The following is a 22,070-nucleotide window of genomic DNA, read 5'->3' on the forward strand; positions in this document are numbered from 1 at the left end:
GGAGCATTAGAACTATTAAAAAATGGTGCCAGAATGTTAGGTTTTAAGCTCTCATGGTATTGCTTTAGCGAAGTCTGTTCATAGATTAATCCACGGGCAGGAGTACCTTCTAGCGGTGGTGACGCCTTTCTTTTTGGAACAGCAACAGCTACTCTTTCTTCTTGGATCATTTTCTTCGGCTCTTCTGGCACTTTAAAGACAGTAGTTGTAAGAATACAAAATTCTAAAAGAATAATCTATTTCCATACAAAGCCCACACAAAAGAAAAATGGACAAACAATTACAAGGAAATAGAACAGATCTACACATCAACAACACTTACAGTAAATACAACAAAAACATGAAAGACAAATACAAAGACACTTAAATTCACAGAGAAATTGACCAGCTGAATTTTTAATGCATGGTTGCTAGGGAAGCACTAAGTATTTGGAAGAATACTGGATTGGAGGTGTTCCAAGAATAAATTCCCTAGAATTAGATGCTTTGAAACACCTGACAATTTTAGTAGCATTAGAAATATAATCTACTAAAATAATACAGAAAATATTAGACTTACATACAGTGTAAAAGACATCAAAAAGCCAATTATGTAATCACACAACATGAAGATGCAAAGATGGAGATGAATCTCTCTAGATCCTTCAGAAACAATTTAATCACAAATATGACACTGAGCACACATAACAAAATTATATTTCAAAAACAAGATCAGAGAAGCAGAACACATTTCGAAGTCTGAAATTTGCCACTCTGAATATTGACAATGTTCTAAAACATTGATATTATAAACATTTTAATATTTTAATAATATTATTGATATTATAAACATTTATCACTTCATTTAGCTCTCCAGAGCTTTTAAGCAGCCAGTGTAATCAGTGAACTAGCAGCTTAGAAACTAGCAACTTGGAAAATGCAAGGCTTGTGACTGTTCTCCATCACCTACCACATTTTTTGCAAGGGAGAAGACAAAGTTCCTTTGCATTTATAATCAAGATGCTAGAGAATGGAATATTAGCCAGGCAGATGATGAGTATAATGCATTCATATATCTGGCACTTAGAAGACTTCTCTACTGTGAAAAGAGCTTAAATACCTTTAGCTGGTGGAGCGGCCACTTTCCGTGAAACCGGAACAGAAACCTTCTCTTCTGGCACAGCCTTCTTGGGCACTGCTGGCATTTTTGTAAAATTTTTGTTTGTTTTAAAAGATTTTGAATTAATCACAGACATCAGATAACAAAACACAAAATCAAAGACCCGACAATTCTTTAACTCAAATACGGAAATGACAGCAAACAACAATAAAACAGCTTTTGTTATACAATTATATGTTATAATTATAAATCAGATAATTCAGAGAAAAATGCTTTCTTATTTAGCTCTTAAAAATGATATACCTCTTTTGGGTGGAGCCTCATCTTTCTTAGCAACTGCAACTTTTTCTTCTGTGATAATTTTTCTGTGCACTTGAGTCACTTTGAAAGAATAAGAATAGTTGTAATATTTGATGTGAAGACACGTGGAATTTTTCATACTTCATCTGATTTTATGTAAAAGAAAATGCTTCAGAAACTTCAACAACAAAAGTGAGACATCACAGAAGTGTGTACTTTAGACCCATAGAGAAAACAACGCAAACAGAAGAAAGGGGAGATGCAGACAGAGATTACAGATACTAACAAATAAGAACTTTACGTAAAACACCTGAACACAAATACTTCAAGACAAACAAAAAAAATATGTATTATGACGTTATTCTCTCTGTTTACCTTTGGTTGCTGGTGGTTCTTCAACAGCTATCTCAACAGTGGGCACTTCTGGACGTTCTTAAAAAAGATTGTGCAACTTTACAAAGTGGGATTGATCTCAGCAACAGGCATAACATAAACATATAAATACCATCAGCAAGACACAGTCCATAGTCCATATTGTAGATAAACAGACATAAGTACATGCTTAACATTGAAGAAATTCAATATGTGAGATTTGTCAGCATGCATGCATGTCAAAGAAGGAATGCAAGAATAAAAGATTTTTTTTTAATTTTTTTTTACAAGTGGACCAAACCATAGATATACCTCTTGATGGTGGAGCCTCCACTTTCTTAGGAACAGGGACAGGTACTTTCTCTTTTGGAGCTGCTTTTTTATGAACTTCAGGCACTTCAGAAGTATGAATAAGATGGGAAGATGAGAAAGAATAAGCTGTAATGTTTGTAATTACAAACTACACTACTTTTTGTCATTTTAAAAAAATAATAGCAATTTACTAACTTATTTTTCGTAGTAAAAGATGGAATTTGAGACAATCATTCATCATTGAAAGCAAACACTACCCATGACAACACAAAAAGACAGTATGATATTATCCTCTTTACGAGGCATGTATAACATCATCAAAATGAGGAACTGTTTTATACCTTTAGCTGCTGGAGCTTCCTTTGGAGCAGCTGGAATTTCTGGTTCAGGGGCAACTCTCCTAGGCTTCTCAGGCACTTTAAGAGATTATAACACATAGTTTTACAAAGACAAATAGTGTTGCTTTAGCATACACACATTTCTTTAATGTAAAAACACACAAATGTACAGAAACACGTAGTGGCAACATTCACTCAGAATAATGAAAGAAGGAACACAGACAGAAACAACATATGTTTTGTGTTGTTTTTTTTTTGTTTTGTTTTGTTTTGTTTTTTAATGAAAAGAATGTATACCTTTAGCAGGTGGGGCTTCCTTTCTTTTAGGCACAGTTACCTTCTCCTCTATGTAGTAAGACTCTTCTTCAGTCACTTAAAAATAGTAAAATAAAAATACCTGAATTTAAGTATTTGTCATCTATTACTGTCCTTACTTGGCACAGGTACATAACAAAATATTTGTAAGACAAGAGTAAGCAGTGTGCTTTACTAAAAGACATCTCTGGTGTCTTTTAAAATCCAGACTTTTACACTCCTCCTCCCTCTGAAGCCAGTGGAACAAGTCCGAGCAGCTTAAGACTCTTAGCTCATATTTCTGTGAACTTGAAAATCTGGCATACAAAGTGACAGATTAGAACTTCCCATTCCTGTGTCTGTTACTACACTACTATTAGGACTCGTCTACTTCAAGAAGGCTTCCCAGTTACTTAAAAAAAAAAAAATAAAATCATTAATTAATTGGATAAAGTTATCCCTTGTAAATACTTTCCATGGTGTTGCTTGTGAAGAAAATTGAGACAATCGGTGTATGTTACTGTTCCTTACAGAATTATGTTAACACCAGTAAACTCATAGCTGAAAACAATTTTATCAGTATCCTGTGAAATTGTATAAGAAACAGGAATACATCATGAGAGTCTGAAAGGTCTTTACTTAATCCAGGAAACTAAGTGGATGAGTAATTTCAATGGAGAGTAATTGTAAAAAATAAAAATAAAACATTGAAGCGACACCTAATTTTCACTGTAGTAAGGCAAGAGTAATTACACTTTTCAAAAGCAAGACAAATTGAAAACAATATTACAGTCGATAAGATATGAAACTTAAGGCATATTTGTGCAGTAGTAAAATTTCCTTTTAAATAGAGTGTATCAAAAGTGCTATTTTTGATACAAAAACAAAAGTTTCCTTTTGCTGTTGTCTAGTATTCTTGAATTGTAATCATACCTTCAGAAACCTCTTCTCTGTGAATGGAAACAGATACTTCCTCCATTTCTTCTTCAGACCATTCTTCAACTATTGGTTCTTTAAAGAAAATGTTTAATTTTATTATTTCTGGTGGATGGATGGATCATTCAACAGATGGACAAGATGAAGATCAACTCTTAAAAGTTCTGTATGACAATATGCATAATGTATAGGAAGTGCTGTGCACACCATTTATGATCTGTACTGAGTGACACATGTACCATATTACGTACTGCTGTCTCTCTCAAATATTTTTCACAGGTCAAATGTCAGCCCATCAGAATGCCTCAGATCCCCAGACCTCCCCCTCACAACAGCTGATGTAGGGAAAGAACTAGATGTTACTTGATCCAGCAACATGAAAGTAAGAAGGGTACAAGATAAGGGTAGGTCATTAATTGAAAGGAAAGCTTGTCATATATGTCTACAAATATGACTGAATTAGGGAAAACATCAGTTTGTTCAGGAGTAAAAGACTGATTAGCAGGGGAGAAAAATTAACAGTATATCTGCATATATGAGTATATGTTAGCATGTTCATGTTTTAAGTAGATAACTTCCATATCCTCTTTTAAATACATTTGTAACGTTAATAGAACATAAGTTATATTGACAAGCAAGTCATTAATGGCATATGGAAAGTCAAAATGTTGATTTAAACTATCTTGAAACAGATCTGTGTTGGAATTACACCAACTTAAAACAACTGATCCCAGCCTCCTTTGAGTATGAGAATCTGAACTAAAAGAGTCCATGTGGAGAAAATAGTGCTGCTATCTGCAAGGCTGCAGAGAGCAAAGTAGGGACTAGAAGAAATGGATAGCTGTGGTCCCAGGCACTGGTATCTAACCTCAACACTATACATCTTTACATCTCATGAAAGTCTGATGCTAAGATTAGTTGTAGTATTCCATACATTTAATGGGATGTTAAGTGGCATTCAGAGGGTATTAACTAACTAGGAGTCTATCAAATATTCCAACAGAAAGCTCATTCAAAGTAATTAACAAAAAATTCTTGCATAGTTATATCTTGGTCTTAAAGCAAGAGATGTCTAGAAAAAGCACATGTTTCTCATTGGCGTTTGTTAACAATCTACCTTCAGGTGATGGGATTTCTTCTGGAACAGCAATAGATATTCTTTCTTCTGTAATAAGCATTCTTTCTTCAAAAGTTGCTCTCTTCTGCACTTCAGGCACTTGGAAAGATAGTAATATTAAATGTGTGACTTTCTAATGCCAGCGTGAAAGTCATCTTCCAAAATGCAAATAACTAAGTTTCCAAAGAATTGCTCGAGGGTCTTGAACAAATAACACAACAGAGATTCAACACTTCACATTGGTATTTTTGTAAGTAATGTACAACACAAAAAAAGTATCCATTGTTCTACTGCCACTAAATCAGCACTGTGGAATTCATAAAGGAAGCAGAAATCAATGACAAGACAGAACATACACATAGAAGCTAAGAAAAAGCATTTTATTTATTCTACTGGAAAGCATACCTTTAGTTGGAGGAGCCTCGACTTTTTTAGGAACAGAAGGAGGTGCCTTTTCTTTAGGTTCAGGTTTCTTAGGAACTGCAGGCACTTTTTTAAAAAAAAGGCATTTAATTTTAGAATCTAGAAAGTGCAAAACTTGCAAAAACAACATGAAACAAAAAAGTATTGTTCAAAAAGATTACACAGACATTTTTATTACAAAGAACAGCTGACTAAACCAAGGGAAATGTTTATGTTCAGAAGACTACAAGACACAGTACCTTTTGCAGGTGGAGCCACTTCTACTTTGGGAATCTGAGGCAATTTTTCTTCTGGTACTAGTTTCTTAGGTACTTCTGGTGCTTCAGAGATATTAATTAAACAATATTAAATAAACAAAACTACAAGTGTCTCCAGACTACATCTAAAGCACAGTTATCAACAAAACTGACACAAAATGTACATAACTAGTATTACTGAGGCACAACTAAACCTAGAATCACCTAACAATAATGAACAAAGTTAGACCAAACAAAACACTTAAGATATTTAAGTATACCTTTGGGTGGTGGAGCTGCTTCTCTTTTTGGAACAGCAACTTTTTTCTCTGGGGGAGCTCTTTTGGTCTCCTCTGGCACTTAAAAAACATGAAACAAAACAACTGAATTCCGTATTTCAAAGACCTATTTGAGAATTTTACATATCTATCCATTCATAAGAATATCAAGATGCACCAAATATTGCATAAATATTACAATTAACATAGAAAATATAAGACTAACATATAGTTGAAAAAAAACATTTATTTGATCAGTAACTGGAAGACTCTAAAGAGCTTTGAGACAAATTTCATAACTTGAGAGAGCCATATGAGTATGTTGCCTGGCCTTAAAAAGTGTAACATGCACAAACAATTATACATTCAAAAAGGAAAAAAAAAAAAAAAAAAAAATCTGACAGATATAATTACACAGAAACTAAAATCAACAACAGCAACAACAACAACAAAAAACAGTAAAAAAAAAAGCTATTTGAGAGGTCACTAAGTATACCTTTGACAGGTGGAGGTTCTGCTTTGGGAACTGGAACGCGTACTTTTTCTTCAGGTGGAGGTTTTTTAGGCACTTCAGGCACTTAAAAGACATTAAAATGTGTTTAGGGAATCTTGTCAAGGCTTTTGAGTTGTCTTAGGTCAGAACAGACATACAACACACATATACTACATACGTTTACATTTAGAATTGAGTAGCAGCTAGAACAAAACAACAATACAGGACTGGTTAAAGTCCACTTTCAAAAGATGCTGTACCTTTTACTGGGGGAGACACCTCCTTCTTAGCAACAGCAACTTTCTTTTCTGGAACAGGTTTCTTAGGGACCTCAGGCACTTGGAAAGCATTGCCAAAGAGAGAGAGTTTTAGTTTTCACCACACTTATTCAGATTTCAAGATTGCTTTATAGCACACAGTGTCTGGACAAGTAGACAAACAGCGCAGCACAATACATTGTACAACCCATTGGACATAATGTAGACTATTTAGGAAAGACACTAAAATACAAAATAAAATTCCAGTATCAACATTTATGTGCTATCATTTTTCGTGGCACTCTATTGAAGAAAAAATATCCTACTCTTATCTGCAAGAAACACACAGTCAAAGCAAACACAAGAAACAAACACAAGATTGTTAGGAAAGAGAAGAGACACTGAGACACATTCAAACACTGTAAACTAAGGTACAACACAGAAAAAGGCAAAGAAAGACAATGCAAAATGAAAGGCACATGGATAGTAGATTCATAAAAACATTCAAGATAGCTTACAAAAATATACTGAAAGATAGTAAGATTATTTTATTATTATTTTTTTTAACTTTAGCATTTAGAAGATAGAAAGAGATTTACTACATTGCTGTAGACTATTTTCAACATGCTGTGTAAGCAAACACCTCATGACAAAAAATATGATGTTTTTCAGACAGATAAATATTCTCAAATTTTAAAAAAATAAATCACGGATTTAAATGAAGTAGTGATAAAGAAGCAGATTTGGAAATGCAGTAGGAGGTGATGTTTGAGGGTAGAACCATAGAGAAATGGAAAGATCTGAGCTCTGTTCTTTCTATAGAGTGGTACAGACAAATAACATGAAATTTAAAAAAGAAAAAAAGAAAAGAAAAAGAAATTAGGCAGAGGCTGCAAAGATTTAATTCACCTTCAACATAATGAGTCACCAGTTCTTCAGAAATGACCTCTTGTTCTTCCTCCTCTTCAACTTCCTTATGTGCTGCAACAGGAATTTTAAAGATATTAAACACGAAGATGTGAAATCCCAATGTCTGTAGTAAACGTGAAACACTTTTAAGATATTATGTGTCCAGTTCACAAAGGTCCACTGACAACATATGCTAACGTTGTCCAGAAAATCAACTGAACATGTAGATCTCACAGTGAGTTTTTATTAAGATTCAAATTGTTTAAAAAAATCTTAAATATTGATTAGTGTCTCATTTTAAGCAATCTACCTTCAATGGGGTAAACAGCTTCAAAGAATCTTTCTTCAACTGTTTTCTCATGCTCTGTTGGCTCTTCAAAGAGAAGCATTTAAACAATGTTTAGAAAAAAATAATAGCTTAGATGTTAACATCTGTTAATTTAAAGAAAACTGAGGCTACATAACACAATGAACAAAAAGAAGCAATGCATACCAAAACATAAATATGTCTAAATATGTAATTTGAAATAAAAGTTGATTTAAAGAAAATACAGCAAGACAGAAAAGTACTGATATTTTTTTTTGTTTGTTTGTTTGTTTTGGATGTGTGATTTTGTTTTAATTTGGTTTTACAATTTTTTTGTTTGTTTTTGTTTGTTCGTTTGTGCTTGTTTTTATTTTACATACCTGTGACATATGAGTACTCTTCTTCTCTGTGGACAGAAACTGACATCTTTTCTTCTGAAATAGTCCATCTTTCTACTGTCGGTACTTTAAAGATAGGATTTTGTTTTAGTATTTTATATTATAGATCCACAGCAGTGGTAGAGAGCATGTGAATTTTCATGAAATCTTTATCTGTATTGTACACTAAAGTCTTAGACATATTTAGACAGTCAGTAATGACATTCTCACATATTGAGCACAGAACAAGAACTGATGTAAACTTTACTATGTTAGAAACTAAAGATACAGGTACTGTTAACACCAGAATTTAAAATAAACTCATGCTCAGATCTCTGCAATTAGTGTATCATAATGATTTCAAAGGTATTTCTTCAAAGAAGTGTTAGGGCACTGAGACATTGTCATGTAAGTATGTGACAACAGGCAGAACAGAAAAAGAGAAAACTAAATCATAGTACATATCCACTATTTAAATATGAATCACAAAGACAGTCACATCACAAACATGAGAAAAACATATTTTGTGATAGGCAAAATCATGGTAGACATACATTTTACAGAATGAAAGCACAATCAGTACAACAGATCCAGGTACATGCACAGTTCTATATGTTCACAAGAGACACAAGAGTTCACATTGTACTAGAAAAATTGTAAAGTACAATTGAAAGGTGCTGATCTTTACCTTCCTTTTTCATAACTTTTTCCTCAACGATCATTGGTGTAGGTTTTGCTGGTGGGATTTTCTTGGTAACTGTTAGCATTAAATTTGGTTAATCAGACATGTATTTAGAAAAAAGATTAAAACAAATCTACAGCTTTTTAGGAATAGCGTTGGAAACACAACAAACATAATCTAGCTCAGCAGCTAAGCCAGACTCTTCAGATTCATGCAAAACGAGAAAAAGAAAGTGTTAGCTTCATTTAATTAGTCGCCTTCTGAAGGGGCTGGGTAACTCAGAACATTTAGTACACAGAAGGTCATTATCTTGACATATTTTGAATTCTAGCAAATGAACTCCTGCTGCAGAATGGTAAATGCTATATGAGAATAACTGGTTACCAAGAGAATAAAGATGCATCTTAATTACAAACTTATAACTAAGGCATACTGATAGACAAGTTGGGCTGGAAATTTGAGGAAGACAGATCTTGAGCTTAGAGTGAAACAGTTTTTGCTGCTTGATGCAATTCTACACTTCTTTAAAGTGTCCATTGTCAGCATCTAAATTTCCTATTTTCACATAAAAAGCTTTTTGTCTTCCTTTTACAAAATACTACAGAGGTTATTATTACAGCTGTTCCAAAGACTGACAAGTTATTCAGATCCATGTAAAATGAATCATAGAATTGCTCAGGTTGGAATAGACATTAAAAAACATGAAGTCCAACCGCAACCTAACCATACTGCCCGTCTCTAACAACCCTCTGCTAAATCATGTCTATCCTTGCGCACCATATCCAAGCTGATTTTAAACACATTCAGGGATGGTGACTCAACCAGCTCCCTGAGGAGTCTACTCCAGTGCTTAACAACCCTTTCTGTAAATAAGTTTGTCCTGATATCCAACCTAAACTTCCACTGGCACAAAGTGAGGGTATTTCCCCTAATTCTGTCACCTGTCACCAGTGAGACGAGACCAACCCTACTCTCACTGTAATCACCTTTCACATATTGAAAGAGAGCCATAAGGTCTCCCCTCAGCCTCCTCTTCCCCAGACTAAACAGCCCCAGTTCCTTCAGTCTCTCCTCATAGGGCATACTCTCCAAGCCCTTCACAAGCCTTGTTACCCTTCTTTGGACCTACTCCAGCACCTCAATGTCCTTTCTGTACTGAGGTGCCCAAAACTGAACACAATACTTGATGGGACCTCACCAGTATCGAGTACAGCAGCAGGATTACTTCCCTAGTCCTGCTCACCACACCATTTCTAGTGCAAGCCAGGATGCCATTGGCCTTCTTGGCCACCTGGGCACACTGCTGGCTTATCTTCAGCCACCTGTCCAAGATCCCTTTCCAACAGGCAGCTTTCCAGCCACTTCTCCCCAGGCCTGTAGCATTGCCTGGAGTTATTATGACCAAACTAGCATAGGCATATTAGCTAAGTAAAAATAGCTGCTACTTTCACGTAAAGGCAACATTAAGGTAATCAAGCAGTAGTTACCCTCAGCCCGTTTGAGCTTTTCCTCTGCAACCCTCTGAGTGGTAATCTCAACTTTTTCATCAACAGGTTTCTTGACAACTGTAAGCAATACAAATATACTCATCATTTGTGTCATCTTGCAAATTATTTTTCATACATAAAACAGGTAGAACTAACTTTTTCCCATTTAAGATGTGAGCATCCAATGCATTATTCATCACACTGTTCACTGCCATTGAACAATGGGGTAAAGGTATTGATGAAATAGTCAGTATGGCCCACCTTGCACTGAGAGATATGCAATGATCTATTCAAACAGTTCTTAGAACTGCAGCTTTCACTGACTCAAAAACATCACCTTAGGTTCAAGGCTAATATACTGTAAGAGGAAAAAATAACAAGCTTAGCTTGATTTTACTAGCAGTTCTGGTTTTGCTTCAATCATTTTGTCATATTCTCTCTCTGCAGGAAAATCTGAAGTGAGGGAACAGAAGGGTTGATATGGCCCTTGGTCATGTCACTGTTCAACATGAAGATCATTCCTATTCAAGCAAATGTGAATAGCCACTGCAGTACAGCTTGAAGGAGCAGCCTGAGAGAGGTCAATATAAACACTGCTGTTACTTTTGCAAGTATGACATACCTTTATGAACTGTAACTTCTTTCTTTTCTTTCTTTTCAGCTGTAATTGCTGGAGGCTTTCGCTCAGGCACAGGCTTCTTAGGAACTTCAACCACTTTAAAAATAAAAACATTTCCTAATGATGGAAATTGCATTTTCTAAAGGCTCACAGAAGTAATTAGTTACATCATTATAAATTAGAAAGTTGAAACATACAGAGTTTTGAAGATTGAATCATTGCAGTACATTTTTTGGCTCATTTCCATGTTTTTCCATTAAAATCACGTTCTGGTCATAGAGGCATACTACTATCTTAAACAGCTGAAGCATACAAGGAATTGCAAAATTATGCCACCGTTAGCATTAAAAAAAAAAAAAAAAAAAAAAAGTTTGAAACATTAATTTAAAAAAAGTTCATTTAGAATGTGTGAATGTGTGAAATGATACCAGAAAATATCCTAACAACTAAAAATAAAACAAATTACGAATTTGTAATTCATGTTAGTTTTTAAAGATGGCCCAATCTTCAAAGTTTGCTGGTAATCCTATTACATAGTGTAACATTTTCCATTTGTATTGACATCTTCCCATACTGGGATCCTTATATTATCAAGTACTAGTTACAACTTGGCAGCATGTTTAGACTCAAGTGGTAAAACAGTAGTAATTCTTTAATACCTTCTTCATGAATGATTTGTTTTTCTTCATAAGCCACTTCTCTTTTCTCGTAAGTTTCTTCCCATTCTTCTTCCCCTTCATCATAACCTTCTTCCTTAAAATAATAATCATGATCTTCTCCATAATCTTCTTCCCATTCTTCATAAAATTCTTTGGGCTTTTCATATATTTCCATTTTTTCTTCATGTATCTCTTCTCTCCTTGCCATAGATGTTATTTTGACCTCTTTGGGCTCCTCTGGCATTATCTCAGGAACTTAAAAATAACAAAACAAAACAAAACAACCATGTTATCATCATAGCCTGGAATCTGCAAAGTGTATTGGATGTTCACAGTTAGTGAAATTAGTTCTTCCTTGCAGACAGTGTTATATGAAGGTTTTTTTATAAGATCTGTAAGATTGAACATAAACACAGAAATCAAAGAGACATCTGATCCAGAAAATAATTTCACTATTTTAAAAAGAGTATTTCTTTTGTTGTTTATTTTTTAAGTTACCTTCAGGTGGTGGGATTTCCTTGGGACCCTTTTTAACCACCTTTTTCGAGACTTTCTTTACTGGAATTTTCTTTTCTGCTTAAAATATATATATATGAAAATTTAAGTTAAAACAAAAGAAGACATAATTAAACATATGAACACTATGTAATTACTTCAAGTATAATTACCTGGCTTTTTCTCCTCTGGTGGAGGAACGAGGGGCAGAAGAATAGGAATAGGGGCAGCTTGTAAAAAAAAAAAAAAAAAAAAAAATTAGAATGAGTACAGTATTGACCTCTAATTGACAAAAAATCTTGTTGCATTTAAAAAACAGAGATTTTTTTACTGCAATTGCAGAATAAGAGTAAAACTGGTGCTCACTCTGATAGCTCACTGTAGCTGGAACAATGTGGTTTGAGTGGAAATCTATAGTCAACCTTTATTTGAATCATGACACTTGGAAGCTTTATTTTCTAGCATCATTCTCCTTTCCTTGCTGATAATAAGTCATCTAAATATAAAATCTTTTCCATCCTGCTGCATCTCAAAGCATTTACCAAATTATCTTGGAAACGAAACAGAGAATGAACTTATAGGTCCTTACTAAACTACTGAATGTAGCAGAAACATACTTAATGCATGTTGTTGGTAGACCATTAACGGAGTTTGGGGAGCTGATAATATAATTTGTTTATACAACTTCAAAATTATCTTTGTCTTTAATTTTCTATTGACATATATGTTTATTATTATTTTATTTTTATTTTTATTTTTATTTTTTCCTTCAAAGTTCATTCCTATCTACAGTTTTCACCTTCCACAGTGCAAAACAAGTCTATCCGAGTCAAGGCTTGCTCTTACCATATTTCTAAAGAGGGGACTAATTGATCCTATCAAGACCTTACCTATGTTCTTTCTTTGAGGTTCCTACTGCCTTGCTGTTACTGATATGAAAGAGTACTACGAAACGCTTATGTTCTATTATTTTACCTTCAGCTGGTTTTTGAGGCGGAACTGCTACCTTGGCATCAGGAACATCTAGAAAGTAAAAACAATTAACTGTGAAAAAAAAAAGTACATATCTGAATTTGCTGCTCTCAAGACTAGTCCATGGTTTCATTTTTTCTTGCTCTAGGAGAACAGTTACCTTGGCCCTCAAGCATAAGAAACCCAATGTATAGATAACTTCTTGAATTAATCTTTCTATATGGTCAGACTTTACGCTGTTACATTTTATTTCTATATATTGCTCACCTCATTCTGGAGTAGGCTCTTCCTTAAGAACATTTAGAAAGGAAGATCATTATATATCATAAGGAGACTATTGCTATCTATTTTGCTTCCTTAATTATTTTTAAACTGCGATTAAACATTGATTATATTCATTGGTTTCTCTTCATTTCTGTATTCCTCAGTCATTTAAATAAACTCATTTGTGCTAGAGGATGCAGCTTCCCATACTGCTCAAAATAAGACCTCACACATGATGATAATCAATGATTTCAGATTTACCACAGTAGTAATTGCCATAGTGTATAAGAATAAATAGTTCCTCATATGTACAGGTAAGGAATATTTTTTCAGAGTGTAGGTTTGACTTACTACAACCAGGAAAAAAAGGAAAAAGCAGAGAAACACATTCTATCTATGATAGATGACAGACATGATCTTGTGCTAATATTGTGCATGATCTTTACCTGGAGGCTTCAACTCCAGTTTGATTTCTGCAAAAGAAAAATACATTTCCTTCAGAATTATTTGCTCCAGAATCATATTTTAAACTCACAAATTTGCAGATGCTATGATCACAAATTTGTTTTAAAAATCTGCTAACCTTTGGTTACCAGATAGAGCTCTGCAGTGCTTCTTGCTTCTCCCCGTGGTTCAAGACGAGCAATTACAGAATATACACCTGCAACAGCCAAGAATTTTGTATTTACATGACTTTATAAGTAAAATAAAAACACTTCATAAGTAAAAAAAACATACAACAAAATCAGACAAAGTGGCATCAGTTCAAATATTTCATTAATTTTTACCTTCATCTTCTGCAGTTACATTGTGAATAGTCATATAATGACAACGACCTTCACTTCTGAAGCTGTACTTTGGGCTTTCTATCAGTTCAGTGGGGCCTTTATACCACGTCACAACTGCATCATCAAAGGACACTTCACACTCAAAGGTAGCAGATTGGTGTTCGCTTACTACAATGTTCTGTATGCTCTTTGTGAACTGAATTGGTTCAGCTGTTTTAGAAACAAAAAAGAAATAAATTATTGTTTATCAGTCAGGCCATTTAGCTTTCATGATAATAACTACATTATAGTAAGGTACAGTAACAAGGAACAAAAGTTTCCGTCTACTGTGAAGTTTTCTACATAAGAATGAAGATTAGAAGACATAAGAATATAAATGTAATAAGATTGCTGTAGATATATTATACAAGAGAAGTAATTAGGAAAATAAAGAGAAGGTAAAGAAAAATTAAGAAAAAGAAGAGATCAAGGAAAAAGAGGAAAATGAGAAAGCATCAGAAAAGAAGGAAATACAAGAAAATAGGACTGACGATTTCAGCTCAAGAGGTCATTACTAATGATGACTTAGTTAAAAATATTAAATTACACAAATACTATTATATGTGGTTCAAAGAGAAAGAACAGCAAAACATCTTGTATGATCAATTTCCAAGTTTGAGGATACTTCTTTAATTTCCTTTTTAATTTTCATCTTTTCTGTTAATGGAATATCACAATTGTAATAAAGAGATTCCATATCTGTTTACAAACCTTCAATGGCCAGATCAGCAGTTGTTTCTAGATTGTCAAGCTTGCAGGTATACTGTCCCTGGTCTTCTGTTCTAACATCCTTGATGATGAGTTTGTGTACTTTGTCGGAGACTTGTGTTGAATATCTCCCTCCTATCTTAATTGGCCTCCCATTTCTATACCACTGAGACTTGGCATTTGGGATAGAAAATTGACAAGACATCGTGCATGTGTTTCCTTCCTTGAAAGTAGTGTCATGAAGATGCCGTTCAACTGCAGGCTCTATTAGCATGTTAAAACATATATTTTAGCAGACATCAGGCAGTAGAATAAATAAAGTAAAAAATACTTCAAATACACAGCTCAAAATACACTTACCAATCACAGTTAGCCTAGCACTGGCAATGTGTGGTCCACACACTATTCTGTAATTTCCTTGATCTTCAAGTTGGCAGTTCCTGATTTTCAGTATGTGGCGATCACCTTCAATTTTAATCTCGTATTTGTCACTGGAGTCCAGTTTCTGAGTTCCCTTGTACCATGAAAGTTTAATTTCTGGATAGTTAATTTTAATCTCACATTCAAAGACAGCGTCTTCATCTGTTAAAACTGTCTGATTTTCAATGTCTCTTATTAGAGTAACAGGCTGAAAAAAATATTAGTTTACATTAGTTTCATGTTCCTTGTTACAGCTTTGAATATTTCATGAATTAGGCTAAAAATATGTTACCTCTGTCTGTGTGAGTCGTTGCTGAATAAATGCTACAAGTTCTTCGAACTCCTGGTCTTCTTTTTGAGCCTTTTCTGTGAGCTCAATTTCCTGTAATAAGACAAAATGCACTCAATGATTAAAGGATACTAAATGCCAAGTTGGCATGCTTATCCAACAAAGAATTAGTTTCTACATCAAATTTGATGTAGCTATGCTGTAACTAGCCTATCTTCGCATCTTAGAAATAACAGCCACATGGTCAAGACAGAACATACTTGGCCAGAAGGGCCATCCCTTCTTTTTCCGTTTGAGCATGCAGGAAATTGAGAACTATCAGTAAAAGATATGAACAGATTCCAGAAAAGCCTGTACAAGGAGTACAGGTCACCATGTCTGTTCACAAGAATTTTGCTACTCTTAACAAAAACAATGCTGTACTTGCAATGTTTCTTACCAATCTGTGACTTTCTTCCTCTCTGGTTTGCTTTAGTAACTCAAAAGCTTGCAGGAGGCCACGGAAATCTGTAATTCCATACATGCGAGCATATTTCTCATATTCTTTGGGATCAACATTTTTGAGAAGTTCTAAGATATCGATAGTTTGCTCTTCAGCTTCCTTCTTTTTTGTTGGAATTCTGTTCAAACCAACAACATAATTAGAGATATGATTTCACTTTCCTAGAAGGATGTTCACTGAAAAATAAACAATCAACTTAGAACTGCAATATACAGCACAATCTTCTCGTTTAACCTAATCAGATGCTTCTATTTTCAGTACACAGTTACACATGTATAATGAACATTAAAATATTATATCTTTATCTGAGTCATATAATCAAAAATTTCTGTGTTGCTGGCAGAGTAGTTTATACAAATTCTGTGCATACCTTTTCAGTTTTCCCCTGACATCCTCTTCAACAACTTCTTGCTTCCTTTCTTCAACTTGCAGGTTGACACTCCTCTCAATTTCACCATGTTGGTTAAAAGCTATGCATTTGTACATGCCAGAATCAGTTTTTGTTGTGTCCTTTATTTCCAGTCTGGCTTCATCTCCTCTCTGCTGGATTATAATGCGACCTCCCTGGTTGAGTTGTCTCCATTTTCCCTTCATCCACTTAACATTTGGGATTGGGTCTCCTCCAACTTTTGCAATAAACGTTGCAACGGTCTCTGCAGAAAGACGCAATGAGGAGGCTAAGTCTTTTCTAGGTGCTTCTATCACAGCAGGATATGACCTCAAGCATCACTTATAGGTAAATATAAAGCAATGTAATTTTAAAAAGAATTCTTACTTTCCATGACTTTGATACTCTGAGGCTCTGATACAAAATAAAGCTTTCCTTCAATGTCTGCTTTCTTAGCTGATGGTGCAGCTGCTGCTTTTTCTGGGGAAAACAAACAACACAAAACCAAGATTTACAGAATCACAGAATAGGATGGGTTGAAAGGAACCTGAAGATGACTTGAGCTCTAGAAAGCCCAGAGCTTTCTAGATGATACTGAATATTATGGGCCACGTTGTGCCATTCACTAACTTCAATCGTGTCAGTTATATTTCACAGATACAAGTTCATAGGTGGATATGCAAATAAGATTCAATTTCTAAAATTCATTTTCTAAAATGAGTCAGTTTTAATGAAGTATTTTCTGTCTATTTTTGGAAATGTTATTCTGAGTTATTTGCATTTTTTTAAAATAGTGATCTGTTGATTTTATTTTTTTCTTTTGTGTAGTTCTTATCTTTCCTGCTACCCATATAGAGACAAACAAATTGCTTCTACATATTACTGGACCTTCATTACTTGAATGCACTGGTAAAACAGGATACTACATGGAAAGTCTCATGTTAGGAAATATTTACATCTAGTTATAATTTCAAAATGCACTGGAGCTTTAACAGCTTTGAAGCACCTAACTTCTAAGGCCACATTATGAATAAATTCCTTTTGTACTTTCCTTTAATAAACACCACTATTAAAAAAAAAAAAAAAAAAAAAAAAAAAAAAAAAAAAACCATGCACAGATGAATGTAATTTTAACTAACTAAGCTTTCCTTTTTGTTAAATTCTGTGTTTAGGTTTCGGAACTAAATTCTTAATATTTTCAGTGAGAATATATTTTTGGTTTGACAGTGATCTTCCACAGTTCATATTACTATTTATATATAAAATATTTTTCAATATACTGGCTCCCCCGGATTGTGTAGTTTTGCAAAGAACTAAAATATACTAATTGTTTATTAGGAACATATTAGTATCCTTGTTCCACACAAAACAAAACAGAATGGAGTTTTGATTTAAATTCCCATTGCATGCCTTGATCTTGCATTTAACTGTACCTTTAACTGTCACTTTAGATCTGCAAGTGTCAGTGCCGGCCACGTTTGAAGCTTTGCACACATATTCTCCTGAATCAGATTTGGTAACCGCAGTAAGTTCCAGAAGAGCTACTCCATTAGCAAAGCTGAAGTTGCATCTTTCTGAAGCTCTTATTTCTCTTCCTGCCTTCAGCCACTGAATCCGGATTGGCTCTGATCCCCGGACATGGCAGCTGAGCTGCAGGGTATCACCTTCCTGTGTTGCTGCTGGCTGAAGAGGCTGGTCAAAAACTGGAGGCTTTTTAGGTTCTGAAAGGTGAAAATGCTTCAGTGAATTCTCCAAGGAAAGTATGATTAAGAGTGTAGGAGAAAAAGAGATGCATGTGTTTCTTAAGAAAGAAAATGGCAAGGAATGAGTAAGAATAAGTCTGAGAATACCAACCATAGCTTTAGAAAATAAAATCACTATCTAGGCAGCATGCTTTGAATGCAAGCATGCAAAGAGTGCTTTACATAACACATGTTCTGCGCACAGTAAAGAAATTCACATGAAAAATTAGTAGAACTAAAGTACTGCTATTAGTCTGCAAAAAATACATAGGCAGTGGTAGAGAAACAAATATAGAATCTCCTGCACTAGCATTAGGACAATGTGCCATGCTGCCCAAGCTGAGTTGTAAGTGCACAGAAAAATTGCTATATTACACATACACACACACACACACACAGAAAGAAAAAGAAAAAAGATAAAGAATGATTAAAGATTCCACCAAAATATTACGTTAAAGATTTCAATGTTTACTTTAGATAAGTCATAGTAAATACTGAATAAGTAAGGAAGCCACTCCCTGAAGAAAATGTTTGATTAACCCCAAATTGAAAGGTTCCTTGATATTGTGGTTCAAATTAGATTTATCTTGTCCATCTCAGTACAAATTATTGATGTTAAGGTATGCAAACACATAAGCATATGCAGTTAATTTATTAGCTGTACAAGTTCATAAGATAGAAGCTGTATATTTGCAGCTAACAAAGAAAAGCAAGAAGAAAAACAGGACTTTAACTAACCTCTGATAACAACAGAGGATGTACACAACACACTTCCTGCTTCATTGGACACCTTGCAGGTATATAAACCAGCATCTGATTGCCCTACGCTCTTGATATGCAAAAGCAAGGTATTGTTTTTGAATGATATTTCGCAGTGAGGACTTGAATGAACTTCTTGATTGTTTTTATACCAAGAAACAGTGAGAGGTTGAGAGCCAGCAACCCGGCCCTCAAGTTTAAGTTCATTCCCTTCTGTTTCTTCTACCGCTTCAGACAGTTTCCTAGTAAACGTAGGTGGAGTTTTTCGTTCTGTAAAAAAAAAAAAAAGAACATAGGCAACAAACTTGAAATAAATAATTCTAAAGAAATTATTTCAAGAAAGAAAGAAAAAAAAAATAGATGGGGAACATTGGGGAATCAATATTTTCTCTCATTTAAATAGGACTGTTTTTATATATACATTTTTAGTGAGGGTAAGCCAAGATCAATAGCAAATGTCTTAATCATACATTCATTGTTAGTTGATTTTCCTGTGTGCATAAAAGCAACAAAAGCAACAACAAAAAAAACCCCAATTCTTTTACATCGATCTAAGGAAAATGATCTTAAAAACACAAGATTTTTGTTATCAAGAAAGAAATAAGTCAAAAACTATAAAGAAATTAGTTTGAAGAAAATATTATTTCTTTCCTTCTCCCATTGTTGTTAATGACCCTTCATAATTCCTTCCAAAGACTCATATGTACTTCCAGGCAGATGTTTTTGAGGCAAATCATAAAAGTTACACTGCAAGTTTTTTCTCAGTTGTCTTGCAGCAATAAGGCTAACTTCCTCTTCAAATAAAAGAAAATTTTACACATAATTTATTATTTATTCAGTACCTTTAACATTCAGTTGTGCTGTACAAGAATCCTTTCCAACTTCATTGCTAGCATAGCATGTATACTTTCCAGAGTCTCCCCTGTCAACTCTCAAGATGGTCAAATGGGCTATGTTTTCTACATAACTGATCTGATAGTTTCCTCCTGTTCTGATTTCCTGATTATCTTTTGCCCAGCTGACTCTAATAGGCTGTGTTCCAGAAATGTGACACTCAAAGTCAGCACTTTCTCCAATAATACCATCCACAGGTGTAATTGGGGTATCAAAAAATGGAGGAGTCTTCCCTTCTGAAGAGTGAAGGAAATAAAAAAGCATCACGTTAACATCTCAATTTGCTGTAAATCTTTGTAAAATAAATACTATTATATTTACAATATTAAATACATATATAAATTAAAAGTAAGTTTTCAGATATTTCCATTAAATAATTCACAGCCCACAGACCTGTAAGGACAAGTTTGCCACTAGAAGAAGCAGTTCCAATAGCATTGCTTGCTGTGCAGGTATATTGCCCCATAAGGCTCTTGTCAGTCTTCAAAATCTGCAGAGTTGCTACATTATCTATGAAGGATGTGTGAACATTGTAGTCTTCTTTTATACGTACGTTGTCTTTAAACCAAGATACCTCAATAGGTTCTGAACCAGCAATGCCACAATCAAATGTAACCGGTAAGCCAACAGTTTCATGAACATCTCTTAATTTTCGTGTGAAAGAAGGAGGAAGTTTACGTTCTGTAAGAAAACAGGTATTGTATGATGAGTGCTTTCAGAAGGTATGCACCTGTTGTAGTGCTCACCAGTAATCACCGATTAAGTGATTCATACAATAGGTTTCTGCTAATAACTTAATAAGAATTTTATCCACTATATCATTTAATTTGGAAGCTGATGTATAAAGGGCACAGTACATTTGGTTGTAGGAAAATATACAACCATTCTGCCCTCAGTTACCCCCAGCAAGCCTATTAAACACTCAGGACTGTCACGCAGAAAAAATCAGAAAAATTTCCTAAGTGTGTAATGAAGATGTAGAACTTTCTATTCCTAGAGAAGAAATGGGATCAGTGAGAGATGATTTTCAGTTTGCTTTAATGGAAGGCCTTTGTTAATAGAAGACAGGAAAGAGCAGAGCTTTTAAAAAGGAAAAGGTAATCTTAGTTTTTGAAAGAGCAAATATACTTAAGAAATGTAGGCCACTTTCCTAATTTTTAGAAAGAATCATTCACCTTGAACAGTAAGCAAAGAGGATGAAGTAGCCTCCCCAACAGTGTTTTCTACTTTGCAGATGTACTCCCCACTGTCACCACTGTCTACTTGACTGAAGACCAGAGTGGCTACTTGGTTCTTAAAGTGCATCTTCACAGTAGCTGTTCCTCTCAGCTTTGTATCACCTTTGTACCACGATACAATCATTTCTGGTGTTCCAGCAACCTGGCACTGTAAGGACGCAGAATCCCCAACAGTCACCTGCACTGGCTCCAAAGGTGTAACGAAGTAAGGTGGTTCTAAAGAACAAACACATTGTATTAGTACAAAAAAGAAAAAGCATGGCACAGTGACTACTAGAGGTTGAAATATCAGCTGATGAAATGATACTGGCTTGATGACGCACCTAGTACTGTAATTGCACCATGACAATTATCTTGTCCAGAGTCATTTTCAATATGGCAAGAATATTGCCCCTGATCTTCTAGTTTGCTATTAGAGATTTCCAGTATAGCAGAAGTTTCTGTAGTGGTGATGCTACACTTTTCAGAGTGTTTTAATATTACTCCATTTTTCTTCCACGTCACGGAAATTGGTGGAGTACCCGTATATGTGCATTCCAAGATTAAATTTTTTCCTTTCTCTACACTTAAATCATTCACCTTCATCACAAATTTTGCTCGTTCTATAACAAACAATAAGAAGAAAATAAATTAAGGAAAGCCAGGAGATTATCTCTATTAAGAAGTGTAAGAAATGGTAGTCTGCACAAACCTTTGACAAAAAGATGTGTTGTGCAAGAGATCTTCCCTGCCTCATTAGAGACTTGGCAGGTGTATTCTCCACTCTGAAGTGGCTGTACATCAAATAGCTCCAATTCCGCAACAGAGTCTTGCAAGGTGATGTTGCATTTGTGTCCTGGTGCTAGCTCAGTGCTACCTCTAAACCACTTAACTTCCAATGGAGAGGAGCCTTTTATGATACTTGTAAATGTGATGTTTGCTCCAGATAGAACATTAAATGGTTCAGGTTTCTTCACAAATGATGGTGGCTCTAGGCATACAAATAAAGCAGACAAAGAAGTAGTACAGTTGATCTTCTCATGAAGATTGTGTAACAAAAGAATTTTTGTAAACAAATTTGTGTCATCTGATAGATAC

The 22,070-nt window shown here is 34.6% G+C and overlaps 1 protein-coding gene across 1 annotated transcript in view; it reads right to left on the minus strand.

Moving 5' to 3' along the window:
- TTN (titin) overlaps positions 1-22,070 on the minus strand; it is a 240,350-nt gene that overhangs the window by 137,301 nt on the left and 80,979 nt on the right. The window contains exons 90-113 of the mRNA XM_072341903.1: positions 21,685-21,963; positions 21,317-21,595; positions 20,931-21,209; positions 20,149-20,436; positions 19,704-19,991; positions 18,841-19,131; positions 17,794-18,081; positions 16,748-16,840; positions 16,343-16,625; positions 15,910-16,090; positions 15,474-15,563; positions 15,122-15,389; positions 14,765-15,025; positions 14,015-14,224; positions 13,810-13,887; positions 13,673-13,699; positions 12,966-13,013; positions 12,164-12,220; positions 11,994-12,071; positions 11,496-11,750; positions 10,840-10,932; positions 10,218-10,295; positions 8,737-8,805; positions 7,365-7,436 (exon numbers count right to left, since the gene is read on the minus strand). Of these exons, the coding sequence (XP_072198004.1) occupies positions 7,365-7,436; positions 8,737-8,805; positions 10,218-10,295; positions 10,840-10,932; positions 11,496-11,750; positions 11,994-12,071; positions 12,164-12,220; positions 12,966-13,013; positions 13,673-13,699; positions 13,810-13,887; positions 14,015-14,224; positions 14,765-15,025; positions 15,122-15,389; positions 15,474-15,563; positions 15,910-16,090; positions 16,343-16,625; positions 16,748-16,840; positions 17,794-18,081; positions 18,841-19,131; positions 19,704-19,991; positions 20,149-20,436; positions 20,931-21,209; positions 21,317-21,595; positions 21,685-21,963 (4,233 nt within the window). The remainder of the gene's footprint in view (positions 1-7,364; positions 7,437-8,736; positions 8,806-10,217; positions 10,296-10,839; positions 10,933-11,495; positions 11,751-11,993; positions 12,072-12,163; positions 12,221-12,965; positions 13,014-13,672; positions 13,700-13,809; positions 13,888-14,014; positions 14,225-14,764; positions 15,026-15,121; positions 15,390-15,473; positions 15,564-15,909; positions 16,091-16,342; positions 16,626-16,747; positions 16,841-17,793; positions 18,082-18,840; positions 19,132-19,703; positions 19,992-20,148; positions 20,437-20,930; positions 21,210-21,316; positions 21,596-21,684; positions 21,964-22,070) is intronic.

Source organism: Excalfactoria chinensis, chromosome 7 (assembly GCF_039878825.1).
Source record: "Excalfactoria chinensis isolate bCotChi1 chromosome 7, bCotChi1.hap2, whole genome shotgun sequence".
Classification (NCBI taxonomy): domain Eukaryota; kingdom Metazoa; phylum Chordata; class Aves; order Galliformes; family Phasianidae; genus Excalfactoria; species Excalfactoria chinensis.